The 21,586-nt window shown below is 41.3% G+C and overlaps 2 protein-coding genes across 2 annotated transcripts; both read left to right on the top strand.

Moving 5' to 3' along the window:
• The first annotated feature begins 498 nt into the window (after positions 1-498).
• Positions 499-4,367, top strand: LOC129851116 (class E basic helix-loop-helix protein 40-like). The gene is made up of 5 exons (XM_055917389.1): positions 499-980; positions 1,119-1,182; positions 1,322-1,429; positions 1,887-1,998; positions 2,229-4,367. Exons 1-5 carry the CDS (start codon positions 904-906, stop codon positions 3,062-3,064), a joined length of 1,197 nt encoding a protein of 398 aa, XP_055773364.1. The 5' UTR covers positions 499-903; the 3' UTR covers positions 3,065-4,367.
• A 2,685-nt stretch (positions 4,368-7,052) lies between these two features.
• Positions 7,053-17,994, top strand: LOC129851115 (ADP-ribosylation factor-like protein 8B-A). Its single transcript, XM_055917388.1, has 7 exons — positions 7,053-7,348; positions 12,528-12,608; positions 12,742-12,815; positions 14,278-14,371; positions 14,953-15,020; positions 15,518-15,588; positions 15,802-17,994. The coding sequence occupies exons 1-7, from the start codon at positions 7,226-7,228 to the stop codon at positions 15,840-15,842; spliced, it is 552 nt and encodes a 183-aa protein (XP_055773363.1). The 5' UTR covers positions 7,053-7,225; the 3' UTR covers positions 15,843-17,994.
• The last annotated feature ends 3,592 nt before the right edge of the window (positions 17,995-21,586 follow it).

Raw genomic sequence — 21,586 nt, 5'->3', positions numbered from 1 at the left:
CAAGTTGAATATGTGAGGCTACACGCGAATGAAAAGTTATATGTTCTTCCCTGCAAATTTCCTGTGGATATATTCTCAATTGTGATAAAATTAAGCCATAGAACCGGTAGCTTACCTTTTCTCCCCTATAAACCATTATTCTGCATATGATTATAGAATAACAGGAATGTGATAATGCATCTATTGTATCTTAATTCTGACACTTTCCTATAATAACTTTATATATGCCATGTCATTATTATGCATGTGAAAGTTGTACATGGAACAGAAGCCGGAATGTAGAACATACAGTAATAACAAAGAGTAGTCTATAAGGCTAAGTGTGTAAGGAATTCTGCCCTACTTTCTATATAGTAAACATATACTTGCACGTTCTGCCTAGTTGTCTTATGTTCTCGTAGCATGGTGGTACACGGGACACAGCCCGCTAGAATAAGAGGGAGGGCCATTCTCGTGCAGATCCTCTTTAACTACAGAAATGGGTTGTACTCTAGATGGCTTGAAAGCACCGTCCAACACGTGAGGCTCATGTGACGGAGGTAGATCAGCTCTCCAACGGAGAGACGTGTCTAGTCACAGGGTTTATTTAACACGTAGACCAAACCACCCCTGTATCACGCATTTACCCGGGAGTAGAGCATCTGAACTATTGCTGTGCTTGGATCTCAAGAGTGACAACATCACATTGACAGTCTCTGCAAAGCAATAGCCTGATGAAATAATATTCTTTATAGAAAAAGTGTTCACTATTGAATAGAATAACATGACAATAATTTTAGCAATAAGAATAAACTACATTTTTTCTCAGATGACAATATTAGCTGAATATTGAAAGACAACTGAAGCCTAGTTTTAAGATTGAATTGTTTGGAGACCAATATTTGGATTTCATAAAGACGCAAAATGGAGAGGATTACAAGTGCGCAACCTCCTCCTTGTATGGCGAAACACCAGTCGCAGGAGATGGCAGACATGCAAGGGTAAGCCCCCAGAAACAGCTTACAATGTATGCATTTTAACACTGCAAAACAACATAGTATTCTTATGTAAATAATAATTTAAAAAAACAATATAAGCATGACTTCTTATCAATATTTTCTATTATTTTTGCCCTATAGAAAGGATTTCCCAAAGTACGTGTACAAACACCGAAAGGGAATGAAGCGCGTGGAAGACAGTAAGGTATGCTTATGTTCTTTACTTATTAATAAAACATTTTGTACATCTTAGATTTACTTTTGTCGGCAATTTATTATTTCTTGTACCCTATTGAATACATTTTACACATTGACTAACAAATGTACTTTTATTTCTCCCACAGGAGACATACAAGTTACCCCACCGATTGATTGAGAAGAAAAGACGTGACAGAATCAATGAATGCATTGCCCAACTGAAGGATTTACTGCCAGAACATCTCAAACTCACAGTGAGTACTAATTTAATGTGTAGCCTACTACTACTGACTGTGTAATAGGAATGCAAAAGCGCCACCTGGTTGTTCATGATTCATTTGTTTGTCCAAATCATGATTCCTTAATCCAAAAATGTTGCCTGTTATGACAAAGGCAACGTATTATTATTATTTTTTTCGTAATGTAAATAACTTGTTTATTATTATTACATCAACACTATTTCATATTATCCGATTGAAAAGTTTGGTTAATTGTAATAATTGAATTAACTGCCTACGCATATTCCCTCAAACCCTTTCAAAACAATTTACATAAACAATATGTTGATAAACTATGTCTTAAATGTACTGCATTGCATTGGTGTGTGCAGATTGCCTGCCTCCCTACCCTGTGGCAGTTTGTCTTCTGTTCAGCTGCTAAAACTGTTATATAAGAAAGATCAACATGCTTATCAAGGTCTTCCTGTTTTAGACTCTAGGCCATTTGGAGAAAGCTGTGGTGTTGGAACTCACCCTGAAGCATGTGAAAGCCCTGAGCACTCTCCTGGAACAGCAGCAGCAGAAAATCATTGCATTGCAAATCAGTAAGTTTGATACCTTGAGTTCATTTTATTATGGGCTACACTCTTTTTCCCCGATCAATAGTATTACTTATTATTGACAGGCCATACCATCGAGACGATGCTGCTCAATCAAAGCTAAAATTGTAGCTTTCCCATTAAGAAAGAAATAAAACAAGTAACCTTTTTCATTGCCAAAACTGTAGCATTATTAAATATGAACCTAATACCTGATATTACTTTGTTTCTCTCAGGTGATCAGAGAAGTGTCCGCTCAGAGAACAGTGAGGAGATGTTCCGCTCTGGCTTCCATGTCTGTGCTAAGGAGGTCCTCCAGTACCTGGCTAACCAGGGGAGCAGCAGAGACCACCTGACCCCCTCTGAAATGATCAGCCACCTCCACAAAGTAGCATCAGAGGTGCTCCAGGGTCCATTCAGCCCCCGGTCCGAAGAGCCCACCCACAAACCCATCGATAGCATGGAGAAGCCTGCTGGTCATATGCCTAAGGGCAAGGAGGGTCACCCCAAGAACTTTGTGTCTGTCATTCAAAGGACATACCCCCACGGACATGGAGAGCAGAGTGGCAATGACACAGACACTGACAGCGGCTATGGAGGGGAACACGAGAAACGGGACCTCAAGGCCCAACGCTCAAGCTACTACGGCAAGGAGGGGGAGCTCAAATATGCTCTGGCTGAGAGGATGGCAGGAGGTGGCGTCAAGCAGGAGGGTGCCGAGCCCCAGGCCAAGAGGTTAAAAGCTGACTACTCAGAGGACGAGTCTTCCTCTGGGCAGGTGGTTAGCAGCCATCACAGCTACATGAGCTTCTCCCAACACCAGACCCCCCTCTGCGTGCCCTTCTACCTCATCCCCCAAGCAGCTGCATCGTGGCCCATGATGGAGAAGTGCTGGTTCCCAGGGGGCATGCCCTTTTTGTACCCGGGCATGAATGTCTCAGCAGCCAGCTTGTCTCCAGAGAAAATACCTCAAAATGTAGTAATGTCTCCCAGGGCAGGTTCCCCGACACTCTACCAAGCACCCATGGACTCACCAACCCTCCTCCAAGCTTTAAAACAAGCCCCCCCATGAACTTGGAATCCAAAAACTGATACACTTTTGTGTTTGCACCCTGCTCTATGAATGTTTGGGGTTGAAGGGATCGCCTGCTGGAAGGCATCTAGGTTAGCAAGGACAAACACGAGAGCACCAGTTTGTCTCCCTCAGCAACAGCAGCCCACACTCTCCCTTTGAGAGCAACCAACAACTGTCACACACAAACCCGGTGGCCACAACCCTCCAAACCAGCCCACAGATCAACCTTGGAGCCAGTTAGCACTGAAGCTCTGACCCTATGGAGGCTCAAAGATGACCTGTTGCAAGACTCTGAGTCACTGTGAAGAGCTGGTCAACACAAGGACATGACAAAAGTGGTTAAGAGAGGGACTTACTGTGGGGATGGCTTCCCTGCACTTGTGTTGAATGTCAGAGTTAAACCCTGACTTTGATGAGCAGACAGCACAGTCCCCAGCCATTCAGACCTGCCCTTTGCACACACACCTGTCTGTATTGAATGTAATAATTTAACAAAACCCCTGTAGATGCTGCTTGAGGTTCTATGTGATTTAGACGTGCGACCGGAGGATCCACATTTTCTGCATCTGTAACTGCTGAAACTGCAACGGACCCGCCTTTAGACCAGAACGCTACCAAATACGTCTCTGGTTTATGTTGACCAGGGTTGTCACAAAATCCATTGCTCCCTCTTCACCCACCAAGTGTACCCTACCTTGCAACTAAATGGACTCCACTGGATTTGATTCTTTAGAAAAAGTCCGGATGGTGTCACCGGACCTGATATGTGTCACTCATGTAAATAGAGGAGTGATGCATTCAGTTATGCATTTTAGTTTTGAGTTTGTAAGTCACTACCATTCGTGCAAGTAGTTCTTGTGAGGTAATGTCTTGTAATTATTTTGTTTATACTACTTGTACATCTCTATTTTTGATACATGACCTACAGAGTGTATTTGCATTGTAACTAGAGGGAGGGAATTTTAGATGGCCATTTTGCTGTTTGCCAAGAGAATGTGTACATAGCATTGTGCTAGACCTGATTTGCATCATGCTCATTATTCATTTCGGGTCTGGTCAATTTCTGGCCTGATCTTTTGCTTAAAGCAGACAAATTATGGCAGATGACAAAATGTATTTGTATCAATTATTGAGGCTGTGGCAAAGAGAGGAGAGTGAATGTAATGCTACAGCAAAATGTTTGTTTTGTATAGGATGAGGTACTTGGGATTTTCGTTTTGGGACATAACAGAAGGTTGCTTGTTGTACATATTTTGTCTATAAAGTATTGTTTACATAAAGTTTTTTTCTGTGGAAATAAGAGTGGGTCTGAATCTTGGTACAACACTAGCATGTTGCACAGCAATGCAACCCAACCTTGCTTCTCATCATAACATCACATGCTTACATAACATTAACACTCACATAACCCAGGCAGCAGTCAGGGGCAGACTGGGACCAGAAATCAGCTCTGGCATTTCTAACACACTGGCCTATTTTTTTCCTAGAGGCCCTAATTATTAGACAGATAATTATCATTTTGTGCAACAACAAAACAATACAAGTTAGACAGGCCCACTGGGAAAAAAATGGACCAGCATATCTGGCATTTGCCATTGTAGATCTAAATCAAGAAGACATGAAAAAAAAAGAAGAAGACTTGGATTTAAGCAGTTTGCTGTAGGTAACTATACATTTACAATATCATGTTCCACATGACACAAACAACTTTATAGGGATTCTATAACAGACTGATAGGATATTATAGTATGACTGCCTGACATTTTTGGAACTAGTGGATTGATTGATATAATCTTTTTTTGATTAGTCATCATCATATTAAGGATAGCCTAGTCAAGCAACTGTAGGCTAATATTCAATAATATTTTGAGTGATTGTAAGTTTTATCAGTTAGAGGAAAAGTTCTGTGATAACGTTTTATATAGGCATATGCCTATTCATCAGAAAATAAGAACTAACCAACAGAACCAATATAGGCCTACCTGTTTTAGGCTTATAGCCTTTTTCTCTACAGCATGTGGGCCTATTCCTAATGCAAAAAGATAGGTAGCATAGCCTCCGTCAAATAACCACAGAGAAGCATAACCTATCTTCCAGCACCAAACTGGACAAGATCAGGACAATGTGCATAACAAGTGCGATGGAGACATTATAGGCTGCTATACTTGTTGAAGTCGAATTGCAGTTCCCATTGCTAATGGTCCCGTGTGGCTCAGTTGGTAGAGCATGGCGCTTGCAACGCCAGGGTTGTAGGTTCAATTCCCACGGGGGGACCAGGGTTCAATTCCCACGGGGGGACCAGGATAAATATGTATGAACTTTCCAATTTGTAAGTCGCTCTGGATAAGAGCGTCTGCTAAATGACTTAAATGTAAATGTAATGCTGGTCAATCTGAATAGTGCAATAGGCTACCAGTTTATCATATCTGTTTACCTGTCTCACCATTAACTGCATCTTCAGTGCAGTACAGTTGACTGTTAAAGAATACCAATGGAAGAGACAGCAATAATCTCAGACTGGCATAACGCATAGCCTATCTTCCAGCACCAAAAATGGACAAATGTGCATAACAAGTGTGATGGATCTAGCTATATTAATGTATTCTTTATATTTTTTTAACATTAAAGGCTGCTAAAGGCTACTTGTAGTTGCATAGGCAGTGGAACCTTACAGCACACATAGTTAATTCATTGCAAATGCTGGTCAACCTGTATAGTGAAATAGGCTATCTGTTTAGCATATCATTAATGGCTGCCCCACCATAAAAGGACTGTAGGTCATGGTAAGCGTCACTGCGCTGTGAACACGAGGCACGTTTCTCCCAAGGATTTATATATATGCTCGATGACTGACGAGCGCTCTTTTAAACAATTTTTGGAAGCTATAGAAATGCGTTTATTAATGTCTACATTTGTTTTTGCCATTTTTAATGCATAGTTTTATATTATATAATGTGAGCTAAACATATATTTTTTTAGAAAAAAAATATATATACAAAAATAATCCAGTCCCTATAAGGGTTTTAAAATAATAGAAGCAAGTTACAAAAATAAAAATAGAAAATAATTGTGAAAAAGAATATACAAAAAAACTAATAGTACAAACAACAACAAAAAAGGAGAATAAGTGGCTATATTAAACTAGTATAGGCCTGGGTGCATATTGCCTAATAGGTATAGATGTAGGATCTTAGTTTGAGCTAGTCTCCTACAGAAAGAAAATAATCTTGCCGCAACAGGAATAGTGAGTTATTATGTGGATTATAGTTAATGGACATTTTTGTAGGAGTTGATACATTTTTCGGAAAGGAAAATCAAGTCTGATATTTCTAAGTGGAAATTGCAAACTTTAGAAGCCTTTTTAAATCTCAAATACACTAGAAAGTTATCCTGCAACAGTTGTATAGGACCAAATAAAAGAATCGAAAAGTGGCAATACAATCTATAATAATTTAAATATAGAAATGTCAGGATTTATTTACCTTTATTTAATCAGGGAGTCACCATTGAGACGAGTCTCTTTATTACAAGGGAGCTCTGCATACACAATTTCATAAAATACATAAGAAGACAGTAGCCTATCCTCTGAGAATGAATAATTACGAGACGCTCAATCATGATCACAACAGTGACCCTTGAAGTCAGATTTTCTAAATCACAATACTAACTCGCTATCTTGCGGTGAAAAATAAGACCTACACGTAATGTTGATTGAGTCTCGAGACACAGCCGTCATGGTCATATGACAGCTGGTATGCTACTTCCTGTAGACATACTTTTGTTTGTCTGAACGGAACAGCTGTCTGGAGGCGGATAGAACCATATCATTAGGAATTAATAGGATCTCTATGAATAGAGACGCTCAATCATGATCACAACAGTGACCCTTGAAGTCAGATTTTCTAAATCACAATACTAACTCGCCATCTTGCGGTGAAAAATAAGACCTACACGTAATGTTGATTGAGTCTCGAGACACAGCCGTCATGGTCATATGACAGCTGGTATGCTACTTCCTGTAGACATACTTTTGTTTGTCTGAACGGAACAGCTGTCTGGAGGCGGATAGAACCATATCATTAGGAATTAATAGGATCTCTATGAATAGAAGTTACTGGTGTTGCTGTATTACTTTTGTGTTCAGTGGCACTCATCAAGATGCTGGCGCTAATTAACAGACTTTTGGACTGGTTTAGGTCTCTCTTCTGGAAAGAAGAGATGGAGCTCACGTTAGTTGGACTTCAGTACTCCGGGAAAACCACCTTTGTCAATGTGATATCAGTAAGTATAAGGATTTAATTACCACACCACATGAATAAAAAATGCTCGTATTGACATGCTGGTGTTGGATAGGAAGAGACCACGAGCCGCTGGACTGTCTAGCCCAGCTAGCTAGTATGTAAGGAACCTGTGTGCCTAGTTAAGTTGGTTTGCTACCATCTGAGCTGATTCACTGTTTGCTAACATAATGCTATGCTAGCATAGCAGTAAGTACAGGTGCACTGCAGTGTCATCAGCTAGCTAGCTAGTAGTAAGTACCCGACTCAACTCCACGATTTACGGTGGAGTTGAGTGGCGACTACTGTGAGCGGACTGTAACTCCGACGTAAAATAAAAGTACGTTTTATATATGTTTTTACAGATTTCTGCGCCCAAAGAATGTCGTGTGTAATTGGGCTATTTTTGTGCTGAAATCAGTAGTTTTTGATGTGACGTTGGTTGGAGTTCAGTTTAATCAGTTACAGTTATAACGTTAGTAATTAGTAAGCAACATGACTGGCTAACTTTATCCATAAATAAGACTACTTTATCATGTAACTAACGTTAGCTATGTCACACATTCTAAAGTCAAATCCGTTAATTATTTTATCCAACTCTCATTGCAACGCTGGAGTTAAAATATGTAACGTTAGCAAGCTGAGGGGCATCACCTTTTTTGTTTCTGGAGTCAGCTAATGTTGGCTAGCTAGTTAGCATGGCTAAAGCATAACAAACCGTTCATCTGTCTTTGTCATCACATTAAATGGACAGTCAACATCACTCAAGTTGTAACGAAGTGTGACCATTTGAAATGATTAAACCCACAGTCCTTTGCTTTGGCCTAAACCACAAAGTAGCTAGCTAGCTATAGGCTAGGCCCTACTTCTGAGAGCTGAATCATGAGGCTAGCTAGCAATTTTTTTTACTCCAAACTGTACAATTCAACTTGAGTTTTTTTCTGGCAGCCTTCTGCTGTTATTACATCATCCAAGTGAGATGAAAAGAGTCAGGTTTAATTCATATCAAGGGGAGTGACTGCCTCCCTGCACTGATACAAGTCACATGGAAACATAACATCAACAGTTAGGCCTATAAGAATTGCACTGTTTACAGAACTCCGAGACCAGATTAACATCCTATCTAGGCTACCTGTAAAATGTCACTATTGTATTAAGTCACCGTTTAAAAGTGCACACTACATAGTACTTAAAGGGTATTTCAGAACGTGGAGTTGGTTCACTTTCTCAGACCATGGCTCTGTTCAGTTGACCTACTGCTGATTAGGCTATATTTCCCTCTCTACAAGCCTAGCCTTATCAAATGTGTCCCAATATCCATATTTGCTCTTTGGCAATATACTTGTAGACAGGCAGGCATGTAGAATTCTGGGCCTGATTTGCCAAGTCATTAAAACTTTTTTTTTTTTTTTTTTTTTTACCTTTAAGAACAAATTCTTATTTTCAATGACGGCCTAGGAACGTGGGTTAACTGCCTTGTTCAGGGGCAGAACGACAGATTTGTACCTTGTCAGCTCGGGGATTTGAACTTGCAACCTTTCGGTTACTAGCCCAACACTCTAAACACTAGGCTACCCTGCCGCCCCAAATTTGGAAGGACTAATAGTGTTGCACAAGGAAAGCAGGTCCTTTGTTTTCCCCAGTTGTTCCACAATGTTGGCTTTCTGCCCCATGCAGAAACACACTTGGTACAGTTACTGTCCCCCAAAAGGAACTTAGCCAATTCATACACTATATATATACAAAAGTATGTGGACACCCCTTCAAATTAGTGGATTTGACTATCAGCCACACCTATTGCTGACGGGTGTATAAAATCAAGCACACAGCCATGCAATCTCCATAGACAAAAATTGGTAGTAGATTTTCAACAGTGCACCGTCATAGGATGCCTCCTTTCCAATAAGTCACTTTGTCAAATTTCTGCCCTGATAGAGCTGCCCTGGTCAAATGTAAGTGTTATTGTGAAGTGGAAACTTCTAAGAGCAACAACGGCTCAGCCGCGAAGTGTTAGGCCACACAAGCTCACAGAACGGGAGTGCTGAAGCACATAGTGTGTAAAAATCATCTGACCTTGGTTGCAACACTCACTACTGAGTTCCAAACTGCCTCTGGAAGCAACATCAGCACAATAACTGTTTGTTGTGAGCTTCATGAAAAGGGTTCAGCTCAAGTGGTGTAAAGCTTGCCGACATTGGACTCTGGAGCAGTGGAAACGCGTTCTCTTGAGTGATGAATCACACCTCGCCATCTGGTGGTCGGACAGATGAATCTGGGTTTGGCGAATGCTACTTGCCCGACTGCATAGTTACAACTGTAAAGTTTGGTGGAGTAGGAATAATTGTCTGGCCCCTTAGTTTTAGTGAAGGGAAATCTAAAGCATACAATGACATTCTAGACGATTCTGTGCTTCCAACTTAGTGGCAACAGTTTGGGGAAGGCCCTTTCCTTTTTCAGCATGTCAATGCCGCTGTGCACAAAGTGAGGTCCATACAGAAAGGGTTTGTTGAGATCCGTGTGGAAGAACTTCACTGGCCTGCACAGAGCCCTGACCTTAACCCCAACCCCATCAGACAACTTTGAATCAATTGGAATGCCAACTGCGAGCCAGGCCTAATTGCCCAACATCAGTGCCCAACCTCACCTTACCAGAATAAGGGCAGCTGTTATAGCAGCAAAGGCTGGACCTACTCCATGTTAATGCCCATGATTTTGGAATGAGATGTTCAATGAGCAGGTGTCCACATACTTTTAGTTATGTAGTGTGTGTGTGTGTCCATCACAGGTTGGTGGCACCTTAGTTGGGAAGGACAGGCTCGTGGTAATGACTGGAGCGGAAAGATTGGGATAGTGTCAAATGTATCAAACACTATTATTATTATGAGCTGTCCTCTTCTCAGCAGCCTCCACATTATCAAATCACATTTATTTATAAAGCCCTTCTTACATCAGCTGATATCTCAAAGTGCTGTACAGAAACCCAGCCTAAAATCCCAAACAGCAAGCAATGCAGGTGGAGAAGTACGGTGGCTAGGAAAAACTCCCTAGAAAGGCCAGAACCTAGGAAGAAACCTAGAGAGGAACCAGGCTATGAGGGGTGGCCAGTCCTCTTCTGGCTGTGCCGGGTGGAGATTATAACAGAAATGTTCATAGATGACCAGCAGGGTCAAATAATAATAATCACAGTGGTTGTCGAGGGTGCAACAGGTCAGCACCTCAGAAGTAAATGTCAGTTGGCTTTTCATAACCGATCATTCAGAGTATCTCTACCGCTCCTGCTGTCTCTAGAGAGTTGAAAACCGCAGGTCTGTGACAGGTAGCACGTCCGGTGAACAGGTCAGGGTTCCATAGCCGCAGGCAGAACAGTTGAAACTGGAGCAGCAGCACGGAGGTGGACTGGGGACAGCAAGGAGTCATCAGGCCAGGTAGTCCTAAGGCATGGTCCTAGCGCTCAGGTCCTCCGAGAGGGATAGAATTAGAGAGCATGCTTAAATTCACACAGGACACCGGATAAGACAGGAGAAATACTCGATATAACAGACTGACCCTAGCCCCCCGACACATAAACTACTGCAGCATAAATACTGGAGGCTGAGACAGGAGGGGTCGGGAGACACTGTGGTCCCATCCGACGATACCCCCGGACAGGGCCAAACAGGCAGGATATAACCCCACCCACTTTGCCAAAGTACAGTCCCCACACCACTAGTGGGATATCTTCAACCACCAACTTACCATCCTGAGACAAGGCCGAGTATAACCCACAAAGATCTCCGCTACGGCACAACCCAAGGGGGGGCGCCAACCCGGACAGGAAGATTACGTCAGTGACTCAACACTCAAGTGACGCAGCCCTCCTAGGGACGGCATGGAAGAGCACCAGTAAGCCAGTGACTCAGCCCCTGTAATAGGGTTAGAGGCAGAGAATCCCAGTGGAGAGAGTAACAGACCCACAACCTGCTTAATTCATGACCCCAGATACCAAGACCATTTGAAGTCTAGGCATATGTATTGGCTTGACTTAAGAATGTCCTTTACAGTAATTGTTGGATACTCTAGTCTGAGTGAAGAGGATAATTACCAAAGAGGCTTTGCAATAGCAGATTGGAATAGTTTCCCCATGCTTGAATTCATCACAAGAATGCAGCACTTTTTCACTTAGTTGTGGTCAGGTGACCTGGACGTGGTCAGGAGCTGGACAAAGCTGCGCTCTCACCCACCCCGTAGTCAGCAGTACGACACCAGCCACACAACTCTAATGCAGTTTTTTTGTATATTTTTTAAATCCCTCTGTCTGCCTTGCTACTCAAGTGTTTGTATAAAACTATACTGGTGGCAATGGTGGCTGTCATTGGACTTTTGTTCTTCTAGAGCTCATTCCTACAGTCCCCTTTGGAGCAGACATGGAATACCCCTCTCGATCTGTTGGTGTTACATTTTTGCGAGATGCTTGTGAACTCCCTCCTGCATTAAAAGGGAACTGTGAATGTGTGTCATTTGACCAGGTGGCCAGGAAGGCACCACAATAGAACCAGATGTTATAGGCCTCATTTGGGGGGAATTTGGTTGAACCTCAGTGTCACTTTCTTCCTGTTTTAGTTCTCACATCTGAAAGTCCAAACCCTTCAGCAATTTTGATAAGCTAATGTGCCAGAATATTTTTGAAATTCAATTTTAAGTGTACTTTTATGTGTTCTAAAATGTTACATATTTTCAGTGTCTGTAATATTTGAAATTCTAAGCATAGCCAAAGTTGTTTTGAGGGCATTTTGGAAAAATGGTCATGCAACTGACAATGACATTATATAGAGCATCCCAAAATTGTTGTAATCTTTTTAATTTCTTTCGCCTTATAATAGCCTCAATGTAGAGACAATATCGTAGAGACAATCATACCCCTTTACATCTCTGTGACCTTTAACTGACCATACCTACATTTTATGGAGTCTTTGATAGCATAATCGGTAGTGGATTTTGTTGGCAAACGTCCTTCAAATGTTCCAGGCTCAAGCCTGGCCACCAACTATCCCCCAAATCTGCAATAATACATTTGGTATTTTTGAAATTGCTGCTCAACGTGTAGACAAATTTCTGTGTCTATCTTTGTGTGCTAAATGTCCACATCGCCGATAAAGCATTCCTCATGTCCTAAGTTCACTTTTCCTTGTTTTGGTTTCTCACAGTCTGGTCAGTTTAGTGAAGACATGATTCCCACAGTCGGCTTCAACATGCGGAAGGTTACCAAAGGCAACGTGACGATTAAGGTAAAGGTTTGCCATTCAACTCTGCTCTAATTGCTGTCTGCTGTGCATCTCTCTGGGAACGGTAGGGAAAGAAGAGTATCTGTGCAGTGTCCACATTGACCTACTGTCTGTCTGTATTGTGTCTACTGTGCAGATCTGGGACATAGGTGGACAGCCTCGCTTCAGAAGCATGTGGGAGAGGTACTGTCGAGGAGTCAATGCCATTGTGTAAGTATCTGGACCAGAGTAAGCCACCTTACGGCTCCACTCTAACCATAACATGCTACTCTGTATCAACGTTTGCTGTGGTCAGTGTGTGTCAATGCCAGGACTGTTTCCTCTCACCAATGTCTCTACCTGGTCTCATATGCCCTTGGCTCTGAAATGCAGGCTCCTACCCTCTCAAACTCTGTGGTTCCTGCCCTAATTTGAACCAAAAACACTTAGCGCTGCATAAAGATATGCTTTTTTATGGTCTACTTTAGCAATCACGCTGGGTTCAGGAGATGATATTGTTATCTTTTCAGGATGCATTTAGTTTAGTACTCGGCCGTCTGACTGTTCTTCTCCACCATTTTCCTTGCTAGCAGCTGCAGCAATTGGAGATGGCATTTTCATGTTTTTCGTCAACTGTCTTTCTTTGTGCTTTTCTGTGCTTTTCTAAGTCATCAATCCATATGACTAATATCTTAGAGAAGTAGTTTTCAACAATATTTGCAAAATGGCATTGGATATTTATACTTAATAAAAATATAAACGCAACATGTAAAGTGTTTGTCCCGTGTTTCATGAGCTGAAATAAAAGATCCCAGCAATTTCCCATATGCACAAAAAGCTTATTTCTCTCAGATTTTGTACACATTTGTTTACATGCCTGTTAATTAGCATTTCTCCTTTGCCAAGATAATCCATCCCCCTGACAGGTGTAGCATATCAAGAAGCTTATTAAACACGACACAGGTGTACCTGGTGCTGGGGACAATAAAAACTCTAAAATGTGCAGTTTTGTCACACAATGCCAGAGATTTCCCAAGTTTTGAGGGAGCATGCAATTGACATGCTGACTGTAGGAATGTCCATCGAGATGTTGCCAGAGAATTTACATGTTGATTTTTCAACCATAAGCCGTTTTAGAGAATTTGGCAGTACGTCCAACCGGCCTCACAACCCAAGACCACGTGTCGCCATGCAAGCTCAGGGCCTCCAAATTGGCTTCTTCACCTGCGGGATCATCTGAGGCCAGCCACCAAGACAGCTGATGCAACTGAGGAGTTGGGGGGGGGGGGGGGGGATATTCTGATTGGGTTGGCCTGGCTCCCAGGTGGGTGGGCCTATACTCTCCCAGGACCGCCCATGGTTACGCCCCTGCCCAGTCATGTATCTTCCATAGATTAGGGCCTAATTTATTTATTTCAATTGACTGATTTCTTTTATATGAACTGTAACTCAGTTGCATGTTGCGTTTATATTTTTGTTTAGTTAAAATATAGTCTAGTTGAAGCTACAGCCACTTTTTCGCTGGAAGTCTGGATTCATTCCCTATGGCGATGCTGATCAGTGAGAAAATGCAATGCTACTGAATGCCTTTTAACTTTGAGTTTTATATATGTTTTTTACCCATTTGCATATGGATGTACTAGACTGAATGTTTTGAAAAAACGGCGTCTGAGCATTGTTTTTGTTTCTCCAGTTACATGGTGGATGCAGCAGACCGTGAGAAGGTAGAGGCCTCCAGGAACGAGCTCCACAACCTGTTAGACAAGCCTCAGCTACAAGGCATCCCTGTAAGTCAGTTATTCAGTCAAATCTAATGCTATATCAATCCCAATGAGTGGCCGGTCAGTGACACTTTTCTTCTTTGAGTTCTTCAGACCCAATGTTCAGCACGTCTTGGTTGACCTTGACCCATGCCATACATCACCTGGAGCGTCCAGTGACTCCAATCAGATGCATTTGATCATCACTCCTAATTGGCAATTACGACCACTAATGGTTTAAGTTACTTAGGCTAAGTGGCATTGGAAGTGCTCAATTTTGTACCCAGCCAAGATATTTTAATTAGATTTCAGTTTCCAGCCCAGCAGCTTGCCAACTGACAAGACAATGTTTGACATGCTGACTCTGTTGCCTTCCAGTTTGCCAAATAGGGGTTGTCTTTTTCCACCAACAGAGAAGGTTCTGTAATAACAAAGAGGTAATGCAAAACGTATAGATTATCTGTCCAGAAAGTGTGATGTATCTGCAGTAACGGGGAAGTGCAGCCCAGTGGGATTGGCTCTGCTGAGAAATCTGAGTCACAGAAGAGATGGTCATAAAGCCTGCTCTGTCTCCATACACCCACTGACCGCTCTTCTCTTCTCCTCAGGTTCTAGTGCTTGGTAACAAGAGAGATCTTCCCAGTGCGCTTGATGAGAAGCAACTCATCGAAAAGTTGTAAGATACTCTGTTTCTCCCTTTTCCCTGAATGATCAATTTGTCATATTGGTCAAAATGAGGACAGACATGTTAACCTATATATCCTTCATTTGTATGTGATCTTGACAGTGTAATCTTCCCAGGGGTAATGAAATGGCCATGACTCCAATAGGAATACCACATTTGAACTTTTTGTAGCCCATTTCTTGCTAACCATTTATCTTGAGTACGTTTTTTTACGGATGGCTGGTTGATGGGGGGGGTTGAAGAAAGGTTGAAGAAAGAAATACTCTGCCAGGTCCTTAAATGCCTTTTTATCTTGGCATGGTTTAGAAGGACTATTACTTACATACTCCACATAATTGGAAGGTGATAATAGGACATTTACTGTATATTTAATTCACCTAGACACTTTTATCCTGTATACAATCAAGGTGTGTGTATGTGTACACAACAACAAAAAGCACCCCAAAAGTAGAAGAAACCAAAGCACTTACTGATTTAACTCTCTACAGGAATTTGTCAGCCATCCAGGACAGAGAAATCTGTTGTTACTCTGTTTCCTGCAAAGAGAAGGACAACATAGGTGAGTAGTAGTGTGAGGGAGGCAATTCACACAGCCACTACCAATGATCAGTTTGGCATTTCTAATTCAATTAAGATGGAGTGCTGTGCTTATGCTCATTCTTTTAATGTTTTTGTCCCCTCTTTGTAATACATAGTGTCTTCTGTTTTGCAATAGTTTTGTGATTTTTAAATATCTCTGCAATGATGTGATAAAGTTTTATCCCATCTTCAGATATCACTCTGCAGTGGTTAATCCAGCATTCCAAGTCTTGAAGGAGCTGAGAGTGTAGGTCCAGCCTGCTTCTGTGAGTCCTCCTTGCTGCCTCTGTGAAGTAGTTCTCTACCGCCCTGTCTACTCTCAACCCACCACCACATTCTGCACCGTTTGTGTAGTCTTCAATTCACCACCACAACACCAACCACTGCTTAGTCTTTCAGTTGTCACAATACTGTGATGAAGGACAGCGGAGAGTACCTGCTCATAATACCTGTTTTCAGTGGAGAAGTTCTACGTGTTTGTGTCCATCCTTTGGTTTTAACGCTACTAACTGGGTTCAGGGAGTCTCATGACCTCCCAGCCCACTGGCATCATATCAGTTTGACTCTGTATTTAGGTGGTGGAATCCAGTCTCTTCATTCAGTATCTACTCCAGCTCAATGTCCCCATTTGGTGTCAATGTAATATTGTTTGATTGTAACTAAGGTTTTTGCCAAAACACGTCGCATGTGTGAATGCCTTTATATCCTGACACACTGTGATATATATATAATGTACGTTAATTGATTTGCTGGTCAATGGACATATTTAATGATGTATTTTATGAAGTGGCTTACAGTTTACATGACAAATGGAAAGTAAGACTGTATGGAATGCTGTAGTCTGAGCTCAATCCTAAAAGGGGTCTGCAGAGTTTTAAGTGCCTTCTGCAAAATCTCTTTGATTTCTGGAGCAAATTAGGGTTCCATGCAAAAGATGATCATCACACCATACAGATATGCTGTACATAATGATCGTTTTGACTTTTGACCCACGTCATTTACTTAGTTGTCTCTGGACATGTTCATTCAACTCTGTAGAATCCCACGTTATTTAATGCACTTGTGTAAATATGCTTCAATAATGAAAAGTCATTGATGTAAATAGGATGAAATGTAGCTTGATTTGAAGGGGAAGCAGAAACACGGTAGTTCTCCACATTTTGTGAAAGTTGAAGAATAATAATGATACTTTTCAGATTCTAACTGCTTTTTGAGTGTCTGTCTCATTGGTTACTCTTGAATTTCAAGCCCACAGAGGGTCATATAAGGGTCATATAATTCAATTGATCAGAAAGCCAGCCAGTGTTACTCATGGAGGAAGTTATGGCAGATGGTGTCACTCAATTCCTCACAATGACGATCAGTCTCCCTCATCTGTTGTCTGAGACAGTTTTACATGGATGCTTTGTCATCTCTAAGCTTTTGCTTGAATAATTATGTATTTTGTGAAGCCTTACTGATCCAAGGAAAATGCTGCAAGCCACAAGATGTCACCTGTCTTAGTTTCACATGTTATATTAAAGAGTCATCAGTTCTACAGTGAGTAGACAATAATTTTTTTTAAATGTTCTCCAATTGTGACCTTATGACACGCTATAGATTTCAGAGTTCTTTTCTGAATAGAAAGGTCTTGGGCTGGCCGCCTAAATGTTTTATGGACATATTTTTTTTCTGTGTAAACAAACGACTAAAACTAGATACAAAGTATATATAAAAGATAATGGACCTATAGATTAAAAAAATAATAATGATTCTTTGAGATCTAACAACATTTTGGGAATTGCAGGACATTTGCTTTAAAGTGGCAAGTTTTCTCTCTGCCCCATGGGAAGATGTGTAGAAATGCAGGAAATTTGCTTTAGAGGCCCTCAATGTCAGTCTGCTACTGTACATAGGGCCATGCCTCACCACCAGATGTTATTCTGTCCCTTGAAGACAGTAAATTGTTCACTGCACTCAAATGTGAAGTGCTTAAAATATCCCTGCTTTGCTGCTTGTACAGTACTAGCTATTCTGCACCTCATCTAGTTTGCTTGAGGATGTCCTCAGCATAGTACCTCACATTCTGTTTTGTATTGGGGCATCTCTCTTTGTATACTTGTAATGATAGTGGTCTAGTAGATATACTGAAAGTGGGGGCCAGCGTGTTACCTCTAATCCTATGTTTTCTCTCCCAGACATTTTATGGGAAAATGACACCATATGGAATGAAAGACATCGCCGTTTGCCCCCCACACACACATGTGAATTTGTATCTGTGTGCAAAACCGATAGATTCAGCTGAAGAAAAATAAGTAATTAAGATTTGTTTTCAGGTGAATGCTCTTGTATGTGTTTATTGCATTTTTTTCTGTGACTGCTTAATAAAATACTCTTAATTTTTTAAGATTCTATTTACTTACGCTATTTAGCGCTGGGAAAGCATTCCCAGATAAATGCCTTGATGATGTTGGTAGTCATTAGATTTCTGTCCACAAGAGAGAAGCAAAGTACAGTGGAAGCTGAAAGCAGAGGGAACGAGTCATGGGACCGTAGTCCAGGTTTTTCCAAACACAGTCCTGCCTTCTAAGCCTGCAGCAACAGGATTTGGAATTTAGTCCATTATGTTAGCTTGGGGCGGCAGGTAGCCTAGCGGTTAGACTGTTGGGCCAGTAACTGAAAGGTTGCTAGATCGAATCCCTGAGCTGTCAAGGAAAAAATCTGCCCATGAGCAAGGCAGTTAACCCACTGTTCCTAGGCTGTCATTGTAAATAAGAATTTGTTCTTGACTGACTTGCCTGGTTAAATAAAACATTTTTAAAATGTTGCTTGATCAGTGGGAAGGCTAGGTCGGTGGTTAGATGGCTAGATCTGTGGTTAGGCAGTTATTAGCTGGTTAAAAGGAGGCTACATGAAAAGTGGAATACTGTGGATATAATTGTGCGTTAGTGCAGGTAATTCAGTGAATTTATGTAAATCACAAAGCTCATCTGCATTTCCTGCGGTGCAGGTGTGATGAAATTGAGATCCTACATCTGTATGTGTGGGTCAAAAAGACTTTACAGTCGCTCTGTGGTGAATTGATCTATGTACATTACCAGTCAAAAGTTTGGACACCTACTCATTCATTCAAGGGTTTTTCTTTATTTTTTACTATTTTCTACATTGTAGAATAATAGTGAAGACATCAAAACTATGAAATAACACAGGAAATCATGTAGTAAACAAAACAAGTGTTAAACAAATCAAAATATATTTTTATTCTTCAAAGTAGCCTTAATGACAGCTTTGCACACTGTTGGCATTCTCTCAACCAGCTTAATGAGGAATGCTTTTCCAACAGTCTTGAAGGGTTTCTCACATATGCTGAGCACTTGTTGGTTGCTTTTCCTTCACTCTGCTGTCCAACTCATCCCAAACCATCTCAGTTGGGTTGAGGTCGGGTGATTGTGAAGGCCAGGTCATCTGATGCAGCACTCCATTACTGTCCTTGGTCAAATAGCCCTTACGCAGCCCGGAGATGTGTTTTGGGTCATTGTCCTGTTGAAAATCAAATGATAGTCCAACTAAGGGCAAACCAGATGGGACGGCGTATCGTTGCAGAATGCTGTGGTAGCCATGCAGGTTAAATGCCTGCATTTGAAATAAATCACAGTTTCACCAGCAATGCACCCCCACATCATCACACCTCTTCCTCCATGCTTCACGTTGGGAACCACACATGCCTTATCTGATCGTTACATTACTGCATATTTCAATAAAAGGCTACGACAAATTGTGGAGTCCACAATGCACTCTCAGTTTTTTTTGGTTAAATTCACTGTCATATACAATATTGAAATAAAACTCCTACCTTAATAATGGGAATAAGAGAACAAGTGTAGGGGGAAACGAAGTGATTCCTGTTCTCACAGCTGTAAGGTACAGACCCTTTAGAGAGAAGCCCAGAGTAGTTAACAGACCAGCCTTAACTTAATCTAATTTCTTAAAACACTGCTTTTAAATGAACAGCTGCTGGGTTTTATTGTACGCATGAGCAGTAGTTAATGTGTGGATGGATTTAGGTGTTTAAGGTCCATGAGCGTTGTAGAGAGTGTGGGTGTGGGTGTAGTTTATGATTATAAGGAACACAGTGGATTAAGTGGTGGTTATGGCCTTGCCTCAGGGGTTTATGAGCAGAAGGTCATGGACTTGACCTGAAGGTGTAACATGCCTTCATGTATGAAAAATGACTTCACTCAGTCTCCAGACAGTGTAACAAGTGTACAGTATATCAATGCCTTCATGTATGTACACCATGTACCAAACATACATCATTAGTATTACACAACCAATCACAACATTTACTGTATTTAATGTGACACAGCATGTTCTGTTCCAATCACCTGATGTCACAAACCCACAATGGTTAGTAGTTTATTTTCTTACATCTTCAAAATAGCAGTTTCGTGTCTTCAGCCAAATGACCATTATTTTCTTAAATTACACGGATCCTCCTTAGAGAAATTCTTCTAGCACAGCCTGCTTCTCCAAACCTGTTTCAACTCTTCATGATGTCCAGTGGTCCAGTTGAAAATGATGCGGCCCTTTTTGACAGCAAAGGCACCCATGCCACCTGAACTGCAGGGAACCGTTGATAAAAGTTGCTAGGTTAGGAGGATTAGAAGTGGGCTGAACCAGACGGATTTTACAAATGCTATTTCACAGGTGATGTGTTCCAATGAAGAGATAGTAGCTAGTCATATTGGGCTGCGGCCTCATTTATAAAAACGGATTTACGATCAGTTTTGATCTTAAGTATAACTTACGCAGAAAATCACATATAGGTAGTTATTTATAAAACCTTACTTTGACATGAACATGATTTTATCTCTACGCAAAGTCTAGACTTGACGTAAGTGATTTGCCTGCTGGTTATGTAGGGGTATTGCAGTTTGGGACGCATTTGCGTCCAAGCCTGTGGTGAACTTTGCATTAGCTTTATGAACAATTTGTTAAGAATGATCAATGAAAGGGGTGAGGAATTAATTGCAAGGTGTTGAGATTAAAAACAGGATGTGATGTTCTATAAATAGCGTGTCAAATTAGAAAAAAGTAACCATGGCTGTTCTTATGTTATTGGAAGACATTGAAAACCGTGCTGTTCGAAGGGAGCGAGTTTTCAGAGACCGGAATTACTTTTTGCGGATGATGATCGCTATCGCCTCCCAAGAAATGTTCTGTTAAATTTGTGCGCGGATTTAGCCCCTAATCTGGAAAGGAAGACACGCTGTAAATGTAGCGTGGTTCGTTCTGCGTTGTGTCATTTTAATTAGGACGCTGCCACAACTGACGGTCTGCTCGTTGAAATCTTTTTATTTGCCCTGCACACGAAGAGACAACACACATGTTACCCTTGGCGCAGTCACAGCTCTCGGGCATTTTGCTAGCCGAAGGTCAAGCAAAAGAGAACGATAAAGTGGTATGGAAATACAGATAACCCGCGATGGGCCAAACCAAAATATACAAAACTTTTACAATCACATGTATGTACAATATTGGTATGAAAAAGTGTTTGTACACCAAATAAAAACATTAGTTATGCAGCTGTAATTAAATAAAAAATTACACTAAATTATTATTATTATCAAATTATTAACTTCCCCTCTTGACCTGGCCTATTTGAATTGATCCTTGTGTGCAATTTGGTGCGTAATCTAGGGGAACAACATCACACTGCTACATAAGCATGTCATACTCGTATCCAGCGGAGGATTTAGGTAAAGGCCACATAGGCAGACGTCTTCTTGCCGGGGGCGGCACCAGGCGCCCGCACAAAAAATAAATAAAAATAAAATCGGAATGGTGACATTTGCGCGATCGGTTTTCTATCGCACATCACGTCAATGATATCATGTCACCATGTGGGACTGTGGGTAAATTTAACCTTATCGGAGTGGGCGCCCTGATTCTAGTTTGTGAGCTAGGCAGGCTATACTGCCTGGGAAGGTGTCCCACTC

The sequence above is a fragment of the Salvelinus fontinalis genome, chromosome 3, assembly GCF_029448725.1.
Source record: "Salvelinus fontinalis isolate EN_2023a chromosome 3, ASM2944872v1, whole genome shotgun sequence".
Lineage (NCBI taxonomy): Eukaryota > Metazoa > Chordata > Actinopteri > Salmoniformes > Salmonidae > Salvelinus > Salvelinus fontinalis.
The sequence above is the reverse complement of the archived record's forward strand: the minus strand, read 5'-3'. Positions and strand labels throughout refer to the sequence as shown.

What these genes read in the sequence shown, in the direction of transcription:
- LOC129851116 (XM_055917389.1), top strand. Translation starts at nt 904, where the DNA reads ATGGAGAGGATTACAAGTGCGCAACCTCCTCCTTGTATGGCGAAACAC. An exon ending in AGCGCGTGGAAGACAGTAAG is followed by an intron (nt 1,183 to 1,321) that starts GTATGCTTATGT and finishes TTTCTCCCACAG; the next exon opens with GAGACATACAAGTTACCCCA. An exon ending in CAGAACATCTCAAACTCACA is followed by an intron (nt 1,430 to 1,886) that starts GTGAGTACTAAT and finishes TTCCTGTTTTAG; the next exon opens with ACTCTAGGCCATTTGGAGAA.
- LOC129851115 (XM_055917388.1), top strand. Translation starts at nt 7,226, where the DNA reads ATGCTGGCGCTAATTAACAGACTTTTGGACTGGTTTAGGTCTCTCTTC. An exon ending in AAGGCAACGTGACGATTAAG is followed by an intron (nt 12,609 to 12,741) that starts GTAAAGGTTTGC and finishes TCTACTGTGCAG; the next exon opens with ATCTGGGACATAGGTGGACA. An exon ending in CTCAGCTACAAGGCATCCCT is followed by an intron (nt 14,372 to 14,952) that starts GTAAGTCAGTTA and finishes TCTTCTCCTCAG; the next exon opens with GTTCTAGTGCTTGGTAACAA.